The 25,846-nt window shown below is 37.9% G+C and overlaps 1 protein-coding gene across 2 annotated transcripts in view; it reads left to right on the top strand.

Moving 5' to 3' along the window:
* The window catches only part of AKAP9 (A-kinase anchoring protein 9), a 125,994-nt gene extending 101,195 nt beyond the window's left edge, over nucleotides 1-24,799 (top strand). For both annotated transcript variants that reach the window (XM_063303609.1, XM_063303610.1), the window contains 17 exons: nucleotides 183-240; nucleotides 372-493; nucleotides 823-1,014; nucleotides 1,804-1,992; nucleotides 4,751-4,895; nucleotides 5,425-5,620; nucleotides 6,347-6,497; nucleotides 9,868-10,491; nucleotides 16,649-16,869; nucleotides 17,603-17,708; nucleotides 18,262-18,438; nucleotides 19,260-19,460; nucleotides 20,236-20,468; nucleotides 20,795-20,880; nucleotides 22,683-22,806; nucleotides 23,965-24,104; nucleotides 24,246-24,799. In XM_063303609.1, the coding sequence (XP_063159679.1) occupies nucleotides 183-240; nucleotides 372-493; nucleotides 823-1,014; nucleotides 1,804-1,992; nucleotides 4,751-4,895; nucleotides 5,425-5,620; nucleotides 6,347-6,497; nucleotides 9,868-10,491; nucleotides 16,649-16,869; nucleotides 17,603-17,708; nucleotides 18,262-18,438; nucleotides 19,260-19,460; nucleotides 20,236-20,468; nucleotides 20,795-20,880; nucleotides 22,683-22,806; nucleotides 23,965-24,104; nucleotides 24,246-24,289 (3,009 nt within the window). In that variant the 3' untranslated portion in view covers nucleotides 24,290-24,799. The remainder of the gene's footprint in view (nucleotides 1-182; nucleotides 241-371; nucleotides 494-822; nucleotides 1,015-1,803; nucleotides 1,993-4,750; nucleotides 4,896-5,424; nucleotides 5,621-6,346; nucleotides 6,498-9,867; nucleotides 10,492-16,648; nucleotides 16,870-17,602; nucleotides 17,709-18,261; nucleotides 18,439-19,259; nucleotides 19,461-20,235; nucleotides 20,469-20,794; nucleotides 20,881-22,682; nucleotides 22,807-23,964; nucleotides 24,105-24,245) is intronic.
* The last annotated feature ends 1,047 nt before the right edge of the window (nucleotides 24,800-25,846 follow it).

Below are 25,846 nucleotides of genomic sequence, written 5' to 3' on the forward strand. Positions count from 1 at the left end.
TCCATTGCTTAGCAGTAATTGGATAAATGTCCAAATCTATTTCCCTAGTACATTACCATAGCAAGTTAAAATAGCAATCCTACTATGTTGATAAGTTTGCAGTGTTTTTAAATTTAGCTATTATAACAGAAATTCTTATTTAAATAGTAATATTGTTAACTATAATTTCTTTCCCATTTTAGGGGATCCCGGGTGTAGCACAGTCTGCAACTTCTGTTGCCAGTGATAGATCCTATATTGGTAAGAGAATATTAATCTTTTGGAAGAGCATATTGGTTAACTTAATTTTCAGAGTGACCAGTAAGACCTGGAAAAAAACAATGAATTTATTTATTTATGATTTGATAGTTCAGTTTGACTTATTATTTTAGACTCTGCTTCGGACTGGAACCAAGGAAGATATCTAGCACCAAACCATGGACCAGAAAGCATATCAGATACAGTAGGAGATGAAAGGGAAACTGCAATAGATTTTCTTCCAAAGAAAATCAAGGTAATTAAGAGCTATTGTGATTTTTAAGTAGAAAACAATTGTGATCGAAAATCCTTTCAGTTTCTAGTGTGTCCTCGAAATTATATATCTGTTTTTCATGACGGCTTTAAGGTCTCTCAATTTATTTCAATGACAAGAATTATTTTCCACACTCCGGGTGCCTATAATGAGTTAACTATTTAGTTGTCAACTCTAATTAAAATTTTCTTCTCTCTTTCTTTCCTTCTACTCCCACCCACACATTCTTAAAGTAGTTTCTTAACATTGGGAAGGGAATATTAATATCTCACCCTCAATTAATGCCATATTTGATGCTTTTTACCCCCTAGGGATTGCTAAGAGCTATTCATCATGAAGGCATACAGGTACTTTCTCTCACAGAATTTCCTTACAATGAAGGTGAAGTTGTTCCTACTAAACAAGAACTAGAACCTTGGGTAGAAGAACGTAAGGCTTTCTTAAGCAGTATTTCATCTTTGAAGGAGTTAATTGCCAAAATGCAGATTCACAGACAAACCCAGGTATTTATGATCACAGAACTGTTAAATTTCAGTCAGTACATGTGCTGGGTACACACATACATTATGAAATGTTCTATTTATATTCTCTAGTTATAAAAATATATAGAAATATGTTTTAAAATTATTTTTGGATCACATGAAAGTGGCTCTTTTATTTAACCAGAGTCAGCTGAGACAAATTCTGGTCTGATTCTTCAAAAATTTGTTAACAGTCTGCTCTTTCACATGTCTGGGTAAATGTGTATTGTGTTATAATCTTAGTCATGTATATAGTAATCTTCAGTACAAAGCTTCTTAGAGAAGAAATAAAGCTTGATTACATTCTGTAGGGCTTCTGACTTTTCTGTTTCTGCTTTAACACTAATCTGCATTTTCACAACTATTTTGTATATACCTTTCAAAAATGATTTTGAAGAGGCTAAAGCAGGCTTCCCCAGTCTGCAGATATACTGGGTCTCTGATTTCAGAATTCCAGACAGTAATACATGTGGAATGGGAAACCTTCCATGATGGGGAAAGCTGTTTTAAAGGAAAAAAAAGTTCATATAAAACAGGAACTGCCAAAATTGCCAAATCATACTAAATGCATGATAACATACAGTCATAAATCTGTTCTTAAGACTACTGGAAGTCATTATAATGTTCATTAAATTAAAAAGTGAGAGAGCTAAGAATTTTCAGTAATATATAAATATATCGTAAAACATAAACAAAAAGTCAGAACAATTGATTCTTTTCAAAACTTTAATATATTTATACCACTACTTAATTGCTTTCATATTGCTCTAGTTCTATGCAGACTCTGAATCCTCTGACACTATCTCAGATTGGCGAGCTGAACTTCTCTGTGCTGTTCAACAAATTTTCCAAAAAGAAAAGGATATTCTTCTAGCAGCATTTCAAACTGAATTGACAGAAGTAGGTATTCAAGACGCTGTGGGACTAATAGATCAGCTGGAAAGGAGGCTTCAAGAACAGGTAAATTATACCCTACCAAAAATAGTGATTTTCTCTTGGTAATTACTGAAAAAAAGTTGTCTTTATTTCAGCAGTTAAAAAGCTGCTTTGCTCATGATGTTTTTTAAGTCTTGTCAGTGTTCCTATCAATCACTCTCATATCCAAAAATGTTTCATGAGAATTATTTACATATACTCTTGCAAATGAAAATGCTTCTCTGTTGCCAAGATTTTCAGAGACAAAACATTACATGGTTTAGGCCAGGGGTCAGCAACCTTCTTCTGTGTAGGGCCAGAGGCCATCCCACTGCTGCCAGGGGACTTGTGACTCTGCCCACACTGAGACAGTTGTTGAAGAATTCACCGAAAAGGCCACCTGAAGAGGTGGTGAGTGCTCTGTCCCACGTTCTTGCAGACCAGGGATAGACAGACAGACAGACACAGACATATACACATACCACAAGCCAGCTGACAGGATGCCAATCCCTGGTTTAGCTCCATGTTACTTACAGTAGGCTGCCTACTGCTTTCAGTCCATCCTGTGCTCTTAGATTATTAGGAAACACTTTTTACAGCATCTGCTAAAGGTGCCTCATAACAACACATTTATTTTTACTATGACAGGGCCTATACAGGTAATCATTGCTTAACAACACTACTTGGGACCGGAAACTCCACCACAAAGCGCAGCAATTGCTAAGTGGAAATCACAAGACCTTGACTGTGCTTTCTAGCTGGAAAGAGATAAGACTACTCAGTTTCTCACCTCTGGCTTTGGTTCGCCTCCTAACCACTCCCCCACCCTTTGGATGCTCAAGTGCCTGCTTACTGTCTTGTACACAACAGAAACAATGCAGTCATGCTGGCAGCCTGGGGCTGGGAGCTGCAGGTGCACTATGCAATCAGCTTACAGTACTCTCTTGAAATCTCTTCCTCTCCAATCTCTCTGCTCTCCATGGGGAGGTGGGACAAGCAGTTTTTGTAAGCAATCTCTCCTTTGCCTGACCCTTTCCCACTGCCAGCATGATTGCACTGCTTTCAATGTGTAGAAGAGGAAATAGCTTACTCTCTTGCAATCCCTTCCTCTCCAATCTCTCTGCTCTGCAAAGAGGAAAAAAGGAAAAAAACAGAGGTCAGGCACAGGACAACGCGTACTGATTGTAATGGCAATCACGTGACTGAGGAACGCTGTGAAGGCTGTAAATGGTGGTAAATTGGTTGTAAAGTTATTTTTTCAGCACCATTGTTACTTCAAATGGTCACTGAACTGGTCAGTAAGTGAGCACTACCTTTTCCTTACTTGGAAAAAACTGCTGCTGGATTTGAAGTCTATTAAAATATTCAAACACTTCAGCCAGACCTTTTTGTCTTTTGGAGTGTTAAATATCTTTTATGATGGGATTTATCAAGAATGGAAATGACTTTTCATTTCTTTTTCATTACATACAGTTCCATTCAGAAAAGTCCATTTCATCTGTATTTTATTAGAATAAAACTTGAAATGTATGTGGTGAAGCATGTAGCATATACAAACATGCTTTTGCATTAACTATCTGCAAAATAATGCCCAGTACACATACAGCCCACAACCCAACTCTATAAACACTAATTCCCTCACAGTAAAGATTTTTTAAAAAAACAGAGCAATGTACTTACCAGCCATGCAGGCTGAAGTCTTCTGAGTCCTGTTGCTTTCCTTGTAATGCTCCATTCCTTCACAACCCATTTAGTCTACATCAGTAGAAGGAGGCCCATGACTGGTCCTCACTGTGTACTGGCTCAGCTGGAAAAACTTCGGAAATAACTCAACCCAATCACGAGTCACAAACAATGGCTCAGTCACAGTGCTCTGAACAGTCAAAACACTCAAAATGCACTGCTAAGATTGGCCAAATATCCCCTCATCCAGTAGCAGCAAGAACATAACTAGTCCACACTACTGTACTGACTACTGGGAATTATAAAAAATCACAAGCTACAAAACAAAAATGTAATCATAGGTTCTCAGGCCCTCTTGGTTGAAACTTGAAAGAGTGCTCGTCAATTTTTGTTTAAAATATGGCACAGAACAATGAGCTTATTTCAAGCTGAAAACAAAACTCTGACAACACACAAGTTTTGTTACAAGCAGAGAACACTTGGGTAATTTTGCATAGTCCTACATTTTATGATTGTACTATTTATTCTAATTGTATACACTTCAGTTTTATGATTGATGGATTGATTGATTGACTGATTTATAATAGTTTTGGTATTCACCCATAGCTGTTGGGAGCATTTGGCATATAAATTTGCAAATAAATAAAGCAACTATTTTGACTTTTTGCCAAAATAGATGCGAAATTTTCCATCGTGTTCAATAGTAAATTCTTTTTTACTTTAAAATAGTTTTTCCCAACCCTGGGAAATAACCATCGTGACTAGGGAAACAGAAATTATAACTCCAGTACATCCTAAGGGCACCAACTTGGGGGACTGGAAAGTAATTGTAAGAAAAATGATGAAGTGTCCTTTTACTGCAACAGTGCTGTTATGAATATTCTCTGAAACTCATGTTTAATAAAACTGAAGGACTGCAACTTAAGAACACCCATACGTAAAAAAGATCTCATGAAAAAATGTTTTTATTCATCTGTTGATGAAATCCAGTACATTTCTATAAATCATCTGAGATGAGAACTTGTTAACTATATGAGTACTAAAGACAAGTTCTGCATAATAAACTGGGTTATTAATCTGGTACTTCTCTCTGATTTTTATTTTTTATAACTAACGAAAGGTGACATATCAGAGGAGTGCTTTGGATTGCCTTCACAATGCAGACAGACGAAGTTTGTTAATGGAAATCAATATGTTGCACGCTCAGCTAAATAACAAGCAAACTGATGTAAAGGAAGAAATAGAGATTGAACCAAAATGTCAAGGTATTATACATACAGACTGTTTGCTCTGTGGGGTTACTTTCACACTCCTTCCAGTTTGAAAAAAAAAATTGTGTATTATTTTTGGTATATATGAATTAAGAATATAAGGATACCAAAACTCCGCTTGAATAGCATATCATAGGATCTCAGTTAGCCAGCTTCAGAAAGTAGCACTAATAATGTCGGGGCCATAAGGTTCAGCTACCTGTTATGATGCCTGACATCTCAGGTTAAAGACATTTCACATAATTGTTCAGCAGCTTGGAGAATAGACATTAGTGGCCTAGCTGGAGTGAAATTCTTGTAATGGGTTTATAATACCCATTCCTTGTGATGGAGAACACTGTAATGGGACTAATTTGTGTTTCATGAAAGGACTAAAGATTAAACACCCTTCTATTATTATTGCTGAAGTTAAATGTTTTCTATAAATAAGATACTGGGTTTGCTCTTTGTTCAGGATTTTGTTTCATTGTGACAGACTAGTATATCTAGTCAGTTCCTTACTGTGTGACAATGTACTTTCTAGAATTGTTGGGATACAATATGGAAATGCAAATAGAGCTCAAAAATACCAAGGACAGAGCAGCTGAACTTCAGGAGCAGCTCAGCTCTGAGAGGATGGTGGTTGCAGAACTAAAGAACGAACTTGGGCAAACTAAGCTGGAACTGGAAACAACACTAAAAGCACAACATAAGCACTTAAGGGATCTGGAAGCCATCAGGTATAATTTTCAGGGGCTATTTTCAATAGAGCTATAGAGGATCCTACAGTAAATCTTTTAAAAGTCAACTTTAAAGTGAGAGTGTTCTATTCTTACCCATATTTTTATGCAAGATTCACTTTGACTTCTTTTGCCTTTAATCATTTTTTAAACGTCTTTAAGATTAGAAGAGCCTGTTATAGCATACGTGCTCTGGAATTTATTATTTTAATCAGATTGTTTTAATCTGATTTATTTGCTTGCTGAATTTTGTTGATACAAGAAAAACAATGATACAAGTTGATACATACAATGATATATGTTAACCCAGCCAGTGCAAAAGAAGAAGAGTATGAAAGGTGAAAGTCCCCTGTGCAAGCACTGTGTCATGTCTGACCCTTTGGGGGGATGCCGCTTTCGTGATGTTTTCTTGGCAGACTATAGAACGGGGTGGTTTGCCATTGCCTTCCCCAGTCGTCACCTTCCCCAGCAAGCTGGGTACTCATTTTACCGAGTATAAGGGAAGATTAATAGTAGAGGTAGTGGACAAGAAAGAAGTTAACACTACTTCTCAGCTACATACCTATCTCACAATTATTATTAAGAAGCAAAATTTAGGAAAACTGCATGTTTGCCTTGTAATGTATGATTTTGCCCTCAGCACACAAAGGAACGTAAATATTTTCTCCTGTTTTAGTTATTTTTCAAATGGAGTTTGTAAAGGGAATTTATCTTAACTTTTGTCAGAAATGAACTTAAAGGGAAAGCAACTGAATTTGACATCTTAAAAGATACAATCACAAGTGAACAGAAGAAATCAAGGGAGTTTCAGTGGGCCCTGGAGAAGGAGAAGGCTAAAGTAGAACACAGTGGAAAAAGAGAAAAAGAAGAGATTGAGGTAACCAGTCTTGGTTCTTCAAAATGTACCATGGAACTGATGGTCACACAGATGATGTTGATGTTGATGATGGGGCGGGGAGGAGTTGTTCAACCACGCTTTTTTTTTAATCCAATCAGTCGTGTCCAATTCTCAGAGACTGCTTGGACAAGTCCCTGCCGTTTTCTTGGCAAGGTTTTTTGGAAGCGGTTTGCCCTTGCCTCCTTCCTAGGCTGAGAGAGACTGGCCCAAGGTCACCCAGGTGGCTTCATGCCTAAGGCAGGCTAGAACTCATTGTCTCCCAGTTTCTAGCCTGGTGCCTTAACCACCAGACCAAGTTGGCTCTCCATTCATTCACGCTTTAGTGTATATTAAATAAGATGTGGTACATTGATTGAGAATTAAGCCTGTACCTTTAATGTTTGTATTTCCTCAGACTTTTCAGACAGAGGCTCAAGATTAAAACAACAAACTACTGTGAAAAGCAGAGTGCATTTCAAATGCCTCAGTGACCAAAACTAGAATAATTTCTAATTATTCTTGTCAGCAGTTTCCCTGTACCATATGTAGTCTCTTCCACTGAATAATTAACAAAAAGTCTTTCTCTGTGGGCTTAATGAAACAAGTTGTCAATATAATAAATATTCACATATTTGAATAAACATTTACATAGTATAATTGTGAGGGAGAAGGCGGTGGCAGCAGCAGAAGTACCTGTGGTACACTATTCACATGTTTTAAGGTATCTTTATATATTAATAAGACAACATAATCCTGGAGGCTTGAGATAGTACACTATAATATCTAATAGTACTCTTGGAATAGTGCCAATCTACTTCATTTGATTGAACCTTGAACTGTGCATACTTTATCTCTATAATCCATGCTGAGCAATGAGGGTTATGAAAGAACAAGCAATCTCTTGGAATATCTGTAGATAGTGGAATGTGTGTTTTATTACACAAAGAAATATTTCCACCTTTCTGAGATATAAGAATCTGCCTTACAGCAGTGTGTTCAATATTATCTAGTCTAATTGGTAGCAGGACTGCAGTGACTTGGGCAGAGGTCTTGCATGCCATTTATCAACTGAACATTTGAGTCATAGATGTGAGGCAGTGAGCCAGTGACATTCTGTATAGAAAGCATATGCTCTGATACTCAATCTGGGCCCTTCCATGAGGTAACATGTGCTGCTAATAAGTATATAAAACGTTCCTCTTTCTCATCAAGTTCAAGTTAAGTTCGATCAGTGTAGAACCAGCGTGCAAAATACGTAAATGCCTGAAAGGCCTTTGAATTCTTGTACTGCTCTAACTGGAAAAAAGGAAAAAAGCCACAAAAACCAATGTTGTTCTTTGTGAGTTTTCACTTTACTGTTTCTTAATCCCTATTTCATAAGCAACATAAACAATATGTCGGTAGGCATTTGAAATAGTGTTTCCTTGTTTGCTTGTGCATTTATTTCATTTCTGTATTGTTCTTCCAGTTTATAAGAGAACAATAAACATAGCCTTAAATATAATCATCAAAATTAAACCATCCGTTCTTACAAAGAATAGAAAATATAAACAACATTAATTTTTTAAAAGCGAAAAAGCAAAATAACTAGCTGACTTGTTATTCTATAAATAACTGGGTAAAACAGTAAAGATTCCTTTAAGTCGAGCTTGACTCATGGTGACTACGTGGCATGTACATGTAGTTTACTTGACAACAGTAGAGAAGTGCTTTGCCATTGCCTTCTTCCAGGATTTCCTCAACATCCCAGTCTAGCCTGCATCCCTGGGGTTTCCTGGTAGTCTCGTATCCAGGTGTTAACCAAGTCTGATCCTGCTTGTTTCTGAATAAAGTCAGCAATGGTAGCCAATCAAACATCCCTCAGGAGAGAGTTTCATACCTGGAGCACTGAGATGGCCCTACTCATGGCCTACTGTAATCTGAGTTCCACCAATGGAACTATGAACAGGGCTATCGCAGCTGATCTAATGCATTGTTGGATGGCACTGAAAAAAGCAGTATTTTGATCACGTGCTTCCTAAGCCATTTGGAAACTAATCACAACACCTAAACTGTGCTTTATCCAGACCTAAAGTCAGATTGAAATGGACCTAGGTAACTGGTTTCCTCCAAGTATGCTTGTAGCTAGGTAGCCATCTCAATGTTCAGCACCATGCTCATGAAAGAAATATTTACAACTTGGTGATAGTTGGCAAAAAGCTCAGCTTTCTGGGAGGAGCTCTTTTAGGAAAGACAGCATCACTACCTACAAAGCAGTGGTTATAACTCTCTCAGATAAAGAGGCACTGTCCATTCCTTGGAGAACACAGGTAATATCCCTGCTGATGCCTAACAATTATGATGGGTAAGGATCTAGCTCAGATAATTGGCTTAACCCTCCAGAAATGTCCACTTCCTTAGGTTCCAGTAACTGAAATTGATTCCATAAGTATAACTCTGACCAGACACGGCCCCCATATAGTTAACAAAAGCAGATGCAAGTAATGTTATCCTCAAAATGCATCACAAACGTATCCTGAGTCTGCCTCTGAATTAGCCTCTAGTCAGTAAGAAAACCCTCTTTGGCAGTTGTTTAAGGATGCAGTGATGGTGAAGTTAACCCTCTTACTCTTTCACATTGCTTGATTTTAAAGATTAAAAACTATGAATATAAATTTTATCTTAAGAAATACAGTAGATTTCTTAAGATAAAGAAGGAGGATTTCCCCAAAGCTCTGTATTGTTGTGTTAATTTTTACAGTAAGAGCACTTTGAAATACTATGACACCATCAAATGTTTGTAACATGGGCAGTGTATCAGCAAGATCTCTGTTCTTTCTCCAGGTACCGACACTAGGTACAAATACTAGATACAAACCCTCACAGCATACTCCAAACAGATTGTGATAGGTGACAATCTCTTCTTCCCCACTCCAACCTGTTCTAGTGCTGCTGCATATTGGTTACTTAGCCAGTGAAATTGACTCATATCTCCTTTGCTCCCAGCAAGTCTAACCAGGTCTCAGATTAGGTCAACCTTTCATGCCTGATCATTATTTGTATAGTGAATGCCTTATTCCAAGATAGCTTTGCTAACAATAAAATAAACAGTTACGATTTACAGCTTTACTCCTAAAATTGCAAGTATTCCCCATGTTACATGTATCCTCAATATACTACTAAAGTCCAGAAAAATAATTATTGAACAAATTTCTGAATTAAGTTAAACCTTGAATTAGGATCCTAGTAAGATAAGCACATGGCTAGAGTCTTCCCCAACTTTTAAGTATCAGGTTCTAAGACTCTTCAAAATGTTTTTTTATGGTATATTCCAGTGAACTTTTCAAAGCCTATGTACTAACAGTTTTCTTTTGTTCTTTTCTCTTGTAAGGATTTGAAATATTCTTTTGAAAATGAAAAACAGAAAAATATAGAACTGAGTAATCTTTTGGAGCTTGAAAGAGAGTTGTCAAATGATTTGCAAAAGAAGATTGAATCCCAAGAAACACTAACTGCAGTCCAACTATCTCAGGAGCATAGCTGTAACTCTGAGCTCCAAGTACTGCTTGAATCTGAGAGGCTCAAAGTTCTTGAGTTATGCAGTGCCCTAGAAAGAGAAAAAGACTTATGTGCCCAGCTCCAAATGATTGAACAGACAAAGCGGGATGGAAGTTCTACACCTGCAGACGAATTGTTCAAAGATCTGCAAAAACAATTGGATGAAAAGCATAGCCGTATAGTTGTACTGGTTAATGAAATGGAAAAGAACAAATTGGAGTATGTGCAATTGAAACAACAGGTGGAAAAAGAGAGGCAGATTCAGAGGAAAACTCTACAGGCAGAACAAGATGCTAATATTCTGGCACAGAAAAAAATACATGAACTGGAGTCCAGAGTGGAAGACTTGCAATGGCAACTTGGAGAAGAGAGACAACAGGTTCATCAGTTGCTGTGTAATGAAAAGAAACGTCAAGAAATGGTCCAAGAAGTACAGCAAAACATGCAGAGAAAAGAAGTAGGATCAGAGGTGGAAAAAGCAACATGTCAGACTGTAAATGAGGTATGTAGCTCTCAGAGGCAAATTCTCTCAGAGGAAAATTTATTTTGCCTTTCAGTATTGTAGGTGCTTATTAATACAATTGCATTTGTTATTTTTCCGAAGTAATTTTCTAAATCTGCCTTTGCTTATTGCTCATTTTTAGTATGTTTCATTGTTTCCCATAGTGCAGCTGACACTAGTAGTATGAGGAAAATGTCATATATCAGCACCAATTTTGTTATTGCTCTCACCTTAACAGAGGGAAATGAAGCAGTGGCCCTGGTTAAAAGTAATTGGTTATGTTTTTAATATGTTTGTACATATATGCTAATACTGAAAAATTATTCAGACTTTATTTTAAAGCTGGTTCCATTTTGTTTATTTAGTAAAATTGCAACAGCAAAATTGATAAACAATCACCTGCACCCTCAAAATACAATACGCTTCATAAGGTGGCATCTCCTACCATCCTTGTTGGCACAGTACTAGAAAGCATTTGGCCCAGGAAAGATCAGAAAAGTCACACACCAGGCATTTCTATAAAAATAATTTATTTACAGAAAACAAATATATTTAAAGGCTGTTTGCTGAGAGGAGAGATTTCTCTCAGCTGCATATTCTCTGCAAGCCTACACAGAAGGGAAACTGAAACTAAAACAAGTTCAGGCAAGTTCCTCCCTTAGGCAATGCGACCATTAACACGTGAAAAGGGGACAATTAAATTCAACCTCTTCACCCGGCCAAAATGATTAGTTACCATAGTAACCTTAATCTGTAGTAGAAAACATATTAACAATCCTGGTCCCAGCACCCAGGACAAAACTCATATTTTTAATGCTTTCCTAAAAGTCAGTAGGGTTGGGGCCAATCAGGAAGGAGATCATTCCAGAGAGCAGGCACTGCAACAGAAAAGGCATACTGTTTCAAGGAAGGTACCTGGAGCATGCAAATCCTATGTGGGATGGGAAGAAATAATCTTGCAGTTGACCTTTAAGTAACCTGTTCCTGGTTCTATAATGTCCATGTAGGGCATTATAGACCATAGCCAGCATCTTGAATTGTACCCAGAAGCCTATTTGGAACCAATACAGCTCACGAAGTAATGGTGTTACACTATTATAGAAAGGTGCACCCATAAGTACTTAAATGCTCCATTCTGGACCAGTCATCTTTAAGGGCAGACCCACATACAGCTCTTTGCAATAGTCCAGCCAGGAGGTGACTAAGACATTAGTGACCACAAGCAGGATTTCATAGTCCGGCACAATTGGTACTTAAGTCAATATTGCGCAAAGGCCCTGCTGGCCACAGCTGCCATTTGCTCCTGAAGCAGGAACTGAGTCCAGGAAGATCCCCAGATAGTGCATTGGTTCTAAGCAAGGGAGTGCAACCTTTCCCAGAGCCAAGGATGGAAAATCTCCAGTTCCAGGATCAGGAAAACCCAAACCCACATCCACTTAATCTTGCTAGGGTTGAGCTGAAGCCTTTTCTTCTGTAACTAAGCCCCCACAAACTCCAGACACTGGGACAGAACCTTTATAGCACTACTTGATCAGCCTGAGGCAGATACATACATACATGCATGCATACTGATGATGATACTGTATCCTGTGCTGACAGATGGCCTCCCCCAGCAGCTTCATGTAGATGATAAAAAAGCAGGGAAAGAATATAGCCCTGAGGTGCCCCACAAAGCTGGAGTCCAGAGCTAGACTGCTATCCTCCTACCAACACTGATTGGAACTGGCCTCTGAGAAAGGAGGAGAACCGCTGCAACACTGTGTCCCTCACTCCCAAGCCCTTGAGCCAATCCAAAAGGATACCATGTTGATGGTATTGAGGGCTGCTGAAAGATTGAGGAGGTGCAGGATGGTGCTGAAACAGCTTTGACCATTGCTGTTTGCTTTCTGGGACCATGTCTTAGGTCCAAACTACATATAGCTATTCCTACTGTACATCCCATATACAGGTAGTCATTACTTACCATCCGCAATTGGGACCGTCAGCACAGTTGTTAAGTGAAATGTCACATGACCACGCAGACTGATAACATCAGTTCTGGCTGCAGTCATTAACCGAATCACCACAGGTCATTAAACACAACATAACATGACTGCAACTTGTGATTTTCTGCTGCCTTCCCCATTGACTTTGCTTGTTGGAAGCTGGCTGTGAAGGTTGCAAATGTCAATCACATGACTGTTGGACACTGCAACCTTCATAAATGTGGGCCAGTTTCCAAGCATCCGAATCACAACCATGTGACCATGAGGGCACTGCAACAGCCGCAACTTTGAGATCTGGTCGTAAGTCTCCTTTTTCAATGCTGTCATAACTTTGAACAGTTGCTGAATGAGTGGTTGGTAAGTGAGGAGTACCTGTACTCCTTCCTATGCTGTGATGTCTCACATGTACTCCATCCTGTGCTGTCAAGTCAACAACAGGGCAACTGTTATTATAGATAGCGTATTAAGCTTTTACATAAATAAAAACTTTATTATTTCCCAACAATGGATATTCAGAGACTGCTACTCTTAGAGGTAGTGCATAGCTGCCATAACTAGTAATCATTGATAGTCATTGCCATCATGAACGTATCTATCTCCTTTTTGTCATTATTGCTGCTGTTGCTTTTCTGAGGAAATAACATATCAAGACAACAACTGAAAATATAAGAGTTAAAAAGTAAAATAGGGATCAAAACAAAAACAAGTGAAAGATAAAAACTATGAATATAAACTTGATCTTAATAACTACAATAGATTTTGTTTGGAGGATTTTCCCAAAGCTCTTTATTGTTGTTAATTTTTGCAGTAAGAGCACTTTGAAATACCTATGATACAATCAATTTTTTTTTTTAGTTTTCCAGTGTTTTGGGAGTCCTGGCTTTAGCTTGTAAAAGTTCGTCAGATTTAGCTTATTTTAAAAGAATTCTTCGTGGTCACAGGTTCTGTAGCTTTTAGAACTGTTATATAGGTAAGTAACGGTTCTAAAAGCTGGAGAATCTGTGACAGCGTAGAATAATTTTAAAATAAGCTAACCTGACCAACTTTTATATGCTAAAAGTTTTCTTTAGAATTCTTTGTTCTAAAGGCAGTTTCTCTTCTCCACTCCCAAATATCTATGCATACATTTTGTTGTTTATTCGTTTAGTCGCTTCCGACTCTTCGTGACTTCATGGACCAGCCCACGCCAGAGCTTCCTGTCGGTCGCCAACACTCCCAGCTCCCCCAGGGACGAGTCCGTCACCTCTAGAACATCATCCACCCATCTTGCCCTTGGTCGGCCCCTCTTCCTTTGCCCTCCACTCTCCCTAGCATCAGCATCTTCTCCAGGGTGTCCTGTCTTCTCATTATGTGGCCAAAGTATTTCAGTTTTGCCTTTAATATCATTCCCTCAAGTGAGCAGTCTGGCTTTATTTCCTGGAGGATGGACTGGTTTGATCTTCTTGCACACCAAGGCACTCTCAGAATTTTCCTCCAACACCACAGTTCAAAAGCATCGATCTTCCTTCTCTCAGCCTTCCTTATGGTCCAGCTCTCGCAGCCATATGTTACTACAGGGAACACCATTGCTTTAACTATGCGGGCCTTTGTTGTCAGTGTGATGTCTCTGCTCTTAACTATTTTATCGAGATTTGTCATTGCTCTTCTCCCAAGGATTAAGCGTCTTCTGATTTCCTGACTGCAGTCAGCATCTGCAGTAATCTTTGCACCTAGGAATACAAAGTCTTTCACTGCTTCTACATTTTCTCCCTCTATTTGCCAGTTATCAATCAAGCTGGTTGCCATAATCTTGGTTTTTTTGAGGTTTAGCTGCAAGCCAGCTTTTGCACTTTCTTCTTTCACCTTCATCATAAGGCTCCTCAGTTCCTCTTCACTTTCAGCCATCAAAGTGGTATCATCTGCATATCTGAGATTGTTAATGTTTCTTCCAGAGATTTTAACTCCAGCCTTGGATTCCTCAAGGCCAGCTTGTCGCATGATGTGTTCTGCATACAAGTTGAATAGGTAGGGTGAGACTATACAGCCCTGCAGTACTCCTTTCCCAATCTTAAACCAGTCCGTTGTTCCGTGGTCTGTCCTTACTGTTGCTACTTGGTCGTTATACAGATTCTTCAGGAGGCATACAAGATGACTTGGTATCCCCATACCACTAAGAACTTGCCACAATTTGTTATGGTCCACACAGTCAAAGGCTTTAGAATAGTCAATAAAACAGAAATAGATGTTTTTCTGAACTCCCTGGCTTTTTCCATTATCCAGCGGATATTGGCAATTTGGTCTCTAGTTCCTCTGCCTTTTTTAAACCCAGCTTGAACATCTGGCAATTCTCGCTCCATGAACTGCTGAAGTCTACCTTGCAGGATCTTGAGCATTACCTTACTGGCATGTGAAATGAGTGCCACTGTTCGATAGTTTGAACATTCTTTCGTGTTTCCCTTTTTTGGTATGGGGATATAAGTTGATTTTTTCCAATCTGATGGCCATTCTTGTGTTTTCCAAATTTGCTGGCATATAGCATGCATTACCTTGACCGCATCATCTTGCAAGATTTTGAACAGTCCAGTCCCTTAAATCTATTCTTCACCTCCACTGCATATTCCTTAGGAATATTAGTGAGCTCATATCTAGCTGATCTGTGGGTCTTCCCTAATCTCTTGAGTCTGATCCTAAATTGTGCAAGAAGAAGTTCATGATCTGAACTACAGTCAGCTCCAGGCCTTGTTTTTACCGACTGTACAGATGTCCGCCACCTTTGGCTGCAAAGGATGTAATCAATCTGATTTCAGTGTTGTCCATCTGGTGAAGTCCATGTATAAAGCCGTCTCTTAGGTTGTTGGAAGAGAGTGTTTGTTATGCAGAGTGAATTGTCTTGGCAAAATTCTATCAGCCTATGTCCTGCTTCATTTTGTTCTCCCAGGCCATACTTACCTGTAATTCGAGGTGTCATTTGACTGCCCACCTTAGCATTCCAGTCTCCTGTGATGAAAATAACATCTCTTTTAGGCGTGTTGTCCAGTAGGTGCTGCAGATCCTCATAGAACTGCTCTACTTCAGCTTCTTCAGCATTTGTGGTTGGGGCGTATATTTGGATCACTGTGATGTTAGATGGCTTGCCCTGAATTCGAATTGAGATCATTCTGTTGTTTTTTGGGTTGTATCCAAGCACTGCTTTAGCCACTTTACTATTAATTATGAAGGCTACTCCATTTCTTCTGTGGTCCTCTTGTCCACAGTAGTAGATCTGGTGGTCATTTGATGTGAAGTGGCCCATTCCAGTCCATTTCAGTTCACTGATGCCCAAAATGTCTATCTTTAATCTTGACATCTTACCAATAACCACATCCAATTTGCCCTGGCTCATAGATCTTACATTCCAGGTTCCAGTGGTGTGTTGATCCTTAGAAATCGGATTCGCCGTTCACCACCAGCACCGTCGGCCGCTAGCCGTCCTTTCGGCTTTGAGCTAGCTGCGTCATCACGTCTGGGGCTAGTTGAGCTCATCCTCTGTTCCTCCCCAGTAGCATTTTGACCATCTTCCGACCTGGGGGTCTCATCTTCCGATGGTATACCGACATATCTCTGGTTGTACTGATCCATTTAGTTTTCACGGCAAGAATACTGGGGTGGGTTGCCATTACCTTCCCCAGGGATCGCATTTAGTCTGACCTCTCTGTCATGACCTTCCCGTCTTGGGTGGCCCTTCACGGTTTAGCTCATGGCATCATTGAGGTGCTCAAGCTCCAGCACCACGGCAAGGTAACGATCCTTTGCTGAAGCTATGCATACATAAGCAACTTTATTTTCTGAATAGTTTTTTCTCACAATATATGCACCTTAATATTTATTTATAGATTACATTTATTTGTATCTTGTCATTCAGGATACAAACCCTTCCAAAGCAGCTTACGAACAATAAAAACTATCATGAATTACACTACACTACACTATAAATAAATCAGAGTATTTATTTTGAATAATTATTCAGTAAAAGTACTGTTTAATCGTGTGTACATGAAAAGTATAAATGCCACATGCCTAAAAATGTCTTTAGTTGAATTTAGAATTAATGTTCATTATTTAGTAGAAAGCAAGCTTTCCCCTCCTTCCCCACATACTTTTATGTGCAGGTTACTTGGGATGAATCTAATGAACGGACAAGAAAGTGGATTTTCCAGCAGAAAATGGGACAATCTGAAGCAAAAGAATTGTCTTATTCTTCCATAACTGGCATTGGAGGAGGAGGAGGAGGTGATGCTGCTAGAGAATCTCAAGAGCTTGAGATGGTTAGGCAGAAGCTGAGAAATGTGTTTTCCAAGTTGAAACAGTTGGCCACTAAAGCTGCCTGCAGGTGAGATTATTTTATGTTTAATAACAATACAATGATGAAAGACCTATATATAATGTATGCTGCAATTTAGGAGTATATGGTGTGAGTAATAGAAAGCCAGGTTATAAGGAAATATAGTATAACGCCAGTCTGGTCTAGTGGTTAAGGCACTGGGCTAGAAACCAGGAGTCTGTGAGTTCTAGTCCTGCCTTAGGCATGAAAGCTGGCTGGGTGAACTTGGGCCAGTCACTCACTCTTAGCCCATCTCACCTCATGGGTTGCTGTTGTGGGGAAAATAGGAGGAGGGAGTATTGGGTATGTTCGCTGCCTTGAGTTATTTATAAAAAATAATTAAGGCAGGATAAAAATTAAATAAATAAATAAAGTTATAAATAAAAGTGACAAGTTCTAAAGCAAATGTGTAAAAATATTATTATATTAAGCCATACATATAGATGTATGGTTTACTTTCTGTTATTTTATGTTTTAACATAAAATAAAGGCTATAGATAGCAGTCTTAACTCTGTTTTGGATTTTTTATAATCATAATCCTTCTTCTGTAATAACTTTTATGCATGTCATCTTTCACAAAACACCATTATTGAACCTGAGGTGCTTATAATCTATGATAGACATAGGAAAATAATGAGGGCAGAGTTAGGAAAATAACAGCATGGATAGGAGAAGCATATGTGATTATATGTATTTTATGTTCAGTCATGCTACACAATGTCAGTATTTTTTTCATTTCAGGTTACCCTTTGAAAAGGCAGATGATGAAGACTTAATTGGGATTCAAACTAACATTGAAGAAGTTCTATTAAAATTACAACTGCTGTCTGATTTATCCAGCCTGGCGGTAACATTCAGGGACAGGGAGGACAAATACTTATTTGGGCCTGTTTTTAAGATGAGAAAATAGTATATATAAACTGTTAGTTTGTGTATATTTGCAAGGATAAGATAACTTCAGTTTTGCTGTTTTAAAGCATGTGGATTGTTTTACATTTAAAATTGTAATTTGAGGGAGTGCAGTTGGGTCTTTAGAGAGCTCAAAATGGTTTTATTTACCACATGGAATCTAGAATTGTGAAGCAGTTCTGTCTCATTTCTGCCTTTATATGAAGTAATCAAGGCAATTTGCAATGAGTCCAAATAAGTAAAGCATGCAAAACAATAAAATAATCGTGTAGATAATGTAAAAAAAAACCTATTATAATGAAGTGCAATCTTTTATGTAAGATGTATCTGAAAAGAAGCAATCGATTTTTTATGCAATGTAAATATGCATTGTATTTGTGATTGGGATTTCCTCTCCATATCTTAGAAAGTAGTACTGCATTACATTTTCTAATCGCAGATGAGTTCAGACTATTTTCAGCTGCTTTACTTGCTATTTTTCTTCCTTCTAGATTAGTTCAGATTTGCCATCTTCAGCTTCATTGACTGAAAGACTGCTAAAACAGAATGCTGAACTGACTGGGTTTGTTAGCAGATTGAGTGAGGAAAAGAACAATTTGAGGAATGCAGTCATGAAACTGGAGAAGGAACTTAGAAGACATCAACACATAGGATCTTGTGGAGACTCGGTATGTTTTTTCTTCCTTTGAAGTTACATCGGCTTTCAGTCCATCTTAAGTACTTATTTGTTTGGACAGACTGTCAAATAACTTGTAAGCCCACTGCAATGTTAAATATGAAATGTTTCATTTAACCTACAGCTTTTTAAAAAAATGAAAATAGACTGAGGGATTTCCTTCTGGTAAAAATAATTCACAGGGGTTTTGTCACAGGGATTTCCTCTTCATTTCTGCAGTGTAATTATCAGCCTTCCCTTTAATATTTTTTGTATTTTAGAAGAACTGATGCATATAAAAAGCAACTTATTTTTAATTGGTTCAGTACTTAGACTGAAATCCTGTGCACAGTCAATAGTGAGGAAGCTGCAGTTACTACTGAAGAATGTTTATCTCTGCAAGTTGTTCCATATACATGAACTAACTTTCATAGATAATCAACGTTTTCAATAGTAATGACTTTACTCCACAAAAACATAATGGATAGGTGAGCATATCCTTTCACCAGGCTTGCCTTGTGTCACGTCCATACATTATGTATATGTATAAGAGGCAAATATGTTTAAGTTGCATTGAGTTCAGCATTAAGCTTTTTCCACAGGTCATAAGGATAATGATTGTTAACACCTATTTGCATATTTACTCAACCAATGATAAGTGAGACCAGAGAGAGCCACCAAGATCTTCCTCTGATAATCTTCTTGGCAATTGTACACAGTTTGGCTGTGTACACCTCACATTTGTTTTGTTCACTTCTTAGTAATAAGGAATAGGTTATAGTCACTGCTAACCAACTTGGATGCCTCTTTATGTTCCTTTTGAAATTTCACAAGACTTTTAGACAGTCGCTACATAATGGAAGAAATGTTGATGCACTCATTGCTTCTGAAAAAGAAATTTGGAATAAAGAGAAATTAAGTCTGCAACAATCCCTGAAGGAGGCTGAGGCAGAACTGGCCAAATTGAGAGCAGAATTAAGAAATGAGGCTTTTCTAAGAGAACTGGGATCAGATTCTGAAAATGCTGCTTTAAAGGTGAAGAGCTTTTTCTTGACTACTTTTGGATATTGTTTTCTATCATTAAACATTGCACTGATTTGCTTTTTATGGTAACCTGAAATCAAATTATTTGAGCCTGAAATGCGGCACCCTTATTTGTCTCAATTTAGCTGCAAACATTCCATATCTTTCCTTTTTCTTTTGACTAACGAAGGGTGAGAACCCCATGACCATATATAGGCCCCAATATTTCCTAGAGGACCTGCCAGACTATGTGCCAAAATGCCTGAATTTTAGTGACTTCCATTTTGTTCAGTTTGGGATTTTGAAGTGGTTTTTAACAATGGGAAGCATTCCCATTTCTACCAAAATCTAATTTTAAAAAAAGGGCTGAAGCATCACTAGAAGATGTTGTATGGCCCACTAACAGTAGAAAGACTCAGATGACATCCCTTGCCCAAATATATGCCTGGAATAAATTGAGAGAGAAATCAACTTCATACATCTAGCTGATTTTCAGAAGAAGGAAGTATTTTCCCAGTTAAGATTGGAAATTACACATATCCATGCTGTATTACTGAAACTAGGAACAAACTAGGAATGGTAATCTAAGATAATTTATTACATAAATTATCAGCCTCAATTTACTAGATGATGAAGTGGACCAAGTGCCATAAAATAACAACTTCATTAATCTTTACAGTGCCGCAAGATTGTGAAAGAACTATTTGTCTAGAAACCAAAAAGCCTGATTGCACGTAACACTTCACAATGTGTAATTTCTCACTGTATTATTTAATTTCCAATCTAGAGAGTTTATGGAAGATACCTGAGAGCAGAGAGCTTTCGGAAGGCGCTCATTTACCAGAAGAAATATTTGCTGCTCTTATTGGGTGGGTTTCAGGAGTGTGAAGAAGCCACTTTAACTCTTATTGCAAGAATGGGCGGGCAGCCTTCCTACACTCATCTAGAGGTCATCACACACCATTCAAAAAGTTTTACACGATTTCGCTCAGCTGTTAGAGTATTAATTGCAATTTCAAGGTAAGACACAAAAGATTCATTTTTAAAAAATCCTTTTTGTATAAAATGTATCAAATTGAGTATGTACATAAAGTGGTAAAATGGTGAAAACAAGGTATTTCTTTAATGCTAAGCCCTCTAGCTAGGAAACTATTCTCCAAAATACCTAGAGAAGACTCAGAAAGCAAGCAAGGAGATAGTAAGTTAAGCAGCGGTTTATATCTAGCAATAATTTCTCATAATGCATAGACTTGCAAAATAATGCATTACTTTTTTTGGATTGATTCCATTCTCCTTATCAGAGGTCCTAAATATCACATCATATTTTCCCTTTATTTTAAATGCAGAATGAAGTTTCTAGTTCGAAGGTGGCAACGAGTTACTGGTTATAATTTAATTGGCATCAATAGAGATGGTTGTAGCCAGAACACAGGTAAATTAATATTGGCGGGTGCTGTTTTAAAATCAGGCATTACAGTAGAGAGAACTGTGTGCCTACCTACTACCTTCCTTCCTTCCTCTTCCAGAAATTTTCTCATGCACTGAAAAGTATGTATGCAATATATAGAATGCAATAATATATCCTTTTTTTTAAGTTACTGCTCTTCATCTGGTGAGCCTCATCACATAACTGAATTCTACTATTATTCACTGTAGTACCAATTATACTATAACAACTTTTGGAGAGTGGAGGAGAAAATGGCACTCTTGTTTTGAAAGAAGCATTTTTTAACTCTTCTGTGAAGAGAGATCAGAAAGGTTAGGTACATTTAGACTTGAGGGGACATAAAATAGCAGTGTCACAAAGAAGATGGTCAAAACCCGTTAGCTCCCATTCCAGAATCAAGGATACAGAATAGCGGGTTTAAATTAAAAGAAGGCAGATTCAGATTTAATGTTAAAAAAGAATATGTGACAATAAGAGGGCTTGATAGTGGTACCAGTTCTCCAGAGAGGTGATAGGCAGACATCTATCTAGGATATTTCAATTTAGATTCTTGCCTGCACCTGGTGTTGGACTTTGATGGCTTAAATGACCCCTTACAACTCAGTGATTATAAGTATCTAAGGCATAGTCTCATCCCAGAATATGAACTTCGGTCAATTTATTAATTGCATTGTGCAGAAAAACAGAAACAAAACCCTGCAAGAGTTTTTTAAAAACTTCGATGAAATGACTTGAGGATGATAACGTGTGAGGTAGCGAATATATGCTAGCCGTGCTATTACTTTTTTCAGACCAGGTCTAGAACTGAACAGCAAAGATATTACATCTTATATATTGCATGTGTTCTATGTAGGGGAATGCCTGCAGATGATCACTAACCTCTGTGAAGGCAACGGTTGATAGCCTTCTTTCCTGTTTAAATAATGTGGATGTTCATAAATTTATATTGCTTCTGAAAGAATTTTGTGGAAATACCTGTTACCTCTTTCCACATGTAACTTGACCTAGCACAATCTAATAGATACTTCCACAGGATTATTAGAGACTTAACAGAAATACATAAATATCCAAACAATTTATACATTGGGCAGTTAGCATTCCACTTCAGTGATCATAGATAGTATGTAAGAAGATGACATCTGTTGCAAAGTTCAGTTTCAGATCTGTTCTGAACAAGTGAGCTGCATAACGAGTGAAACATTGTCACATATTCTTTATCGCTGCATGAAATGACCCAGAAGTCATTTCACCAAGAAACAGCAACCATCTAAGTCTTAATTTTAATTAATTCTAATTTAAGTTTATCCATAGTGTTTATTGTTCTTTATTGTATGATTGTAAACAATTATTGATGTCTATTGCTTTAGAATTTAGATTTAGAAGTTACCTAAGTTCATTCTTTGCCAAGGTGCTAAAGAAAGTTCAAAACACATATTTGGCTAACAGTAGTAATCACTGGAGGCATGATTTAATAAAATCTTGCACTCTCATAATTCTTGTATCTGTGCCAAAAAGTTTCTTTCTCAAAAAATTGAGAAGCTGTCAGAATGTCTGTAGGCTCTGAATCAAAACCAAAGGAAAGCCTAGATATTGCACTTTTGATTCTACTTGAAAGAACCCAGCTTTCAGTACCTGGTTAGAAAAAGAAATACATATTTTTAGTGGTCTACTTATAGTTAGCATGGTTCCATCATACACGAAGGCAGTGTAGTTCATGAATCAGTCTACCAAATATTAATGAAAACTGCCTGTATTCTAAAATAAGATTATTATTGTTATTTGTGTAGGTAACGAGTTACGGTCTGATTCATTTCCTGGCAGTCTGGAACTCTGTGGAGAACCCAGAGCTGCTGCTTACAGATCCAGATCGGAGCTGGAATCTCTCAGATCTCCTTTTTCTTATCAACATAGGTAAATGTTGATATATGTCTGCATTTCAAAGACCTGAGTTGCTACACACATCCCTTCTGAATATCAACTGTTGACAAAACAAAGAATATTACCATTTATTGTTTGATTATGATTATTATTTATTACCTCTCTAGAAGCACATGCTTGTCTACTCTGGATATTGAATGCTGGAAATATTTTGATGCAAACCTTAGCAAATCAGCATACTGTCCAATGCTAGTTTTTATCAGTTCACAAATAATTCTTACAGCTTGCACCTGGAAAGTACATGTTTTTGCCCATGTATTAATTTTGGATTATGAAACTGCTGTGTTCCATTATACATCTCAGGCCTGTGCTAGATTAGGCCAGATATCCTACTATCATCCCTTTTGGGGGGAGATGGGCGGTGATAAAATTTGATAAATAAGATAAAATCCCACTAATCTAATTTATTGTGGGAGAATTCATGCATGATAAAAGTTCTCCAACATCATCTTATTTTGCATCACTGAAAGTAATTCCTGAAGATTGGGGAATTCTCCATTGCAGTATCTGACACAGCAAAAGGAGCTACAACCAAGGAAATAAATGAGCACAGCTCCTTGCTTGGGGTATGTAGGGAAGCACTTTCAACAGATGTATTGGTTCCTTGGAATATTTTTGATAGTGGTCATTCAGTGGAAAACTATAAAACAATCCTGTCTTGACAAAACTATATTGCCCAGTGAATGGTACTATACCATGGGAATGGTATTTTATATGTTAGTATATTCATCAGCTGAAAGCTACTGGGTTGATGCAATTGGCTACTTGAGAAACGGATTGAAAAACTTCAAAATAATCCATATATCAATTGTAATCGAAGAATTCCAGAATACTTTTTAATGTACCCTAGCCTCCATTTCCCATGTTGAATCTTTAATGGTAAACTTTTCTTCAAGATGTGTATCAATGATGCCATGTAAAGGTTTGTTTTAAAGTTAACTAACAGGTAAAATACCTGTTAAGTTTAAACTAATAGGTTGTACTACTTCAGGGCAATACAGTATACAGTATATTTACTTTCATAATATCTGGGAAATTGGCTTTACTTATTTTCAGGATTTGTAAACTGCCAGATATTCTGCAACGGTCTGTTTCATTAACATTTTGACCTGCCTCTCTTTTGACTCTAAGGTATCAGGGCAGCCATGCTGATTTCAGCCCGGTTTCCCTTGCATGTTCTCAGCTGCAGAATTATGATCCTGATAGGGCTTTAACAGATTATATTAATCGTCTGGAGTCCCTACAGAGACGACTTGGCAACATACAGTCAGGTAGATATCACTGTTCTTTCAATTGCTGTTCCCTGGTCTGTAACTCACATTAAGTTCCAATACAGTGTTGCTGCTTTCACTGGCCATTATGTTCATTGCAAAAGGTCTTAGATTGTGAATATTTGTCTTTCTGCCCCACAGCACCTGCTTCCCAAACTCAGCTGCACTCTGCTATCCGACGATAATCTTTGAAATAGTTTTGCCACCAATAGCAACATCAAATGAAATGCCTTCTGCAAATATATGCTGCTGCTGTGCTTTTGTACAATGTATATATTGTGGGACCAACATGAACACAGCTCAATGATTGTATGCAGTTCACCTTGCTGACACCTCACAAAGGCTAGAACTTCTGTATATAGGCACTTTCTGTAGTTGTTTGAGCCAGATTATTAAATTTCATGTATATTTGTGGAATGCTAATTTAAACACTTAAATTATTGAAGTGTGTATTTATCAAATGGGTGAGAGGGTGAAACCTTTATGTATTGAGATTGCCGAGTGCATAGCTCCAGGAGCACAACTTTTTTCCGATAAGGTCTAAGTGAAGGACTTTTCACAATTTTATTCTATTTGCTACTGGCATTGCAGAGAGCAATATCACTTCTAGAGACCTATTTTTGTAAAGGTAGAAGTTTTGGATTTTATGGGTATTTTGTCAAAGTGCTGAAATAAAGATGATTTCACCATTTTAATACATGTCTGAAACTATTTTAAAATAGGTTTCTGTATTCTGATTTTAAATGAAATGTTTGTTTTAAAAGCTTGAATATATTTACTTGCATTGACATCTACTGTGCTACATTTATCAGTCCTTCACAGCAAAAAAAAAAAAAAAGTTGTGGCATTCAACTTTTTCACCTAGCATGAACTTCAGAGTAGGTTTCTTGGGTTTATAAGTAGGCTCAATTCAACAGAAGCTCGTTGCCACAAAGACGTTAGCTTTTAAGCAGCTAAAGGAATTTGTTGTGTCTACATATGAGAATTAGGGAAACTTTTGTGGCTTCCGACTTTAGACAGCAAGGATATACAAAAATTCAAACTATCAATCTCTTATTCTATATTAAACCAAAACACGTTATTTCTATAAATCAATCCACTTTAACACATAATAAAAATCACGAAGTACAGTGTCATGATCACCGTTGCGATGCTTGTGACATCGCAACGGCTCGCATGACAATGCAGGGAAATGGGTACCGGGCGGATTAAGGGAAAAGGCAACTAGCTAACAAGAGAGAGCAACAGGTGCTGGCAACAAAGTATCAACTCTAGCCAGAGGCGCAGAAGAGATACAATGTTGCAAAGAAGGTAATTGACAAGACCAGACCATGAGGCGCGCCTGAGCTGTCAAAGAGATTACGAACCTGATCGCCCGGCAATGAACCATCACCGGCCAGGGAAGCAATTGAGGAAACGCCCGGAGCACAGGAGGGGCTCCACGACCCCTCACCTACCAGCAACGGAACCGACGGGGCTCGGGGCACACCCGAAGTAAGAAGGGGTGGAGCGCTGACCAGCGCGGGCTATTTAAATCCCGTTCCGGCACGCTCCACTCATTCTCAGCTTTTCTTAAAGGGCACGCATACTGTTACTCAAATAAAACCAGAACCTAAGCCTACACTAGCGTCTGTGTTTTTACTGGGTAGCAGGCAGAGCCTGACATACAGTTACTCCTCCCCTTATATTAAAATAAAAGAAAAATTCATATAAACCTTTACCCTCTTTCTCCCCTCCAAAAA

Source organism: Candoia aspera, chromosome 4 (assembly GCF_035149785.1).
Source record: "Candoia aspera isolate rCanAsp1 chromosome 4, rCanAsp1.hap2, whole genome shotgun sequence".
Classification (NCBI taxonomy): domain Eukaryota; kingdom Metazoa; phylum Chordata; class Lepidosauria; order Squamata; family Boidae; genus Candoia; species Candoia aspera.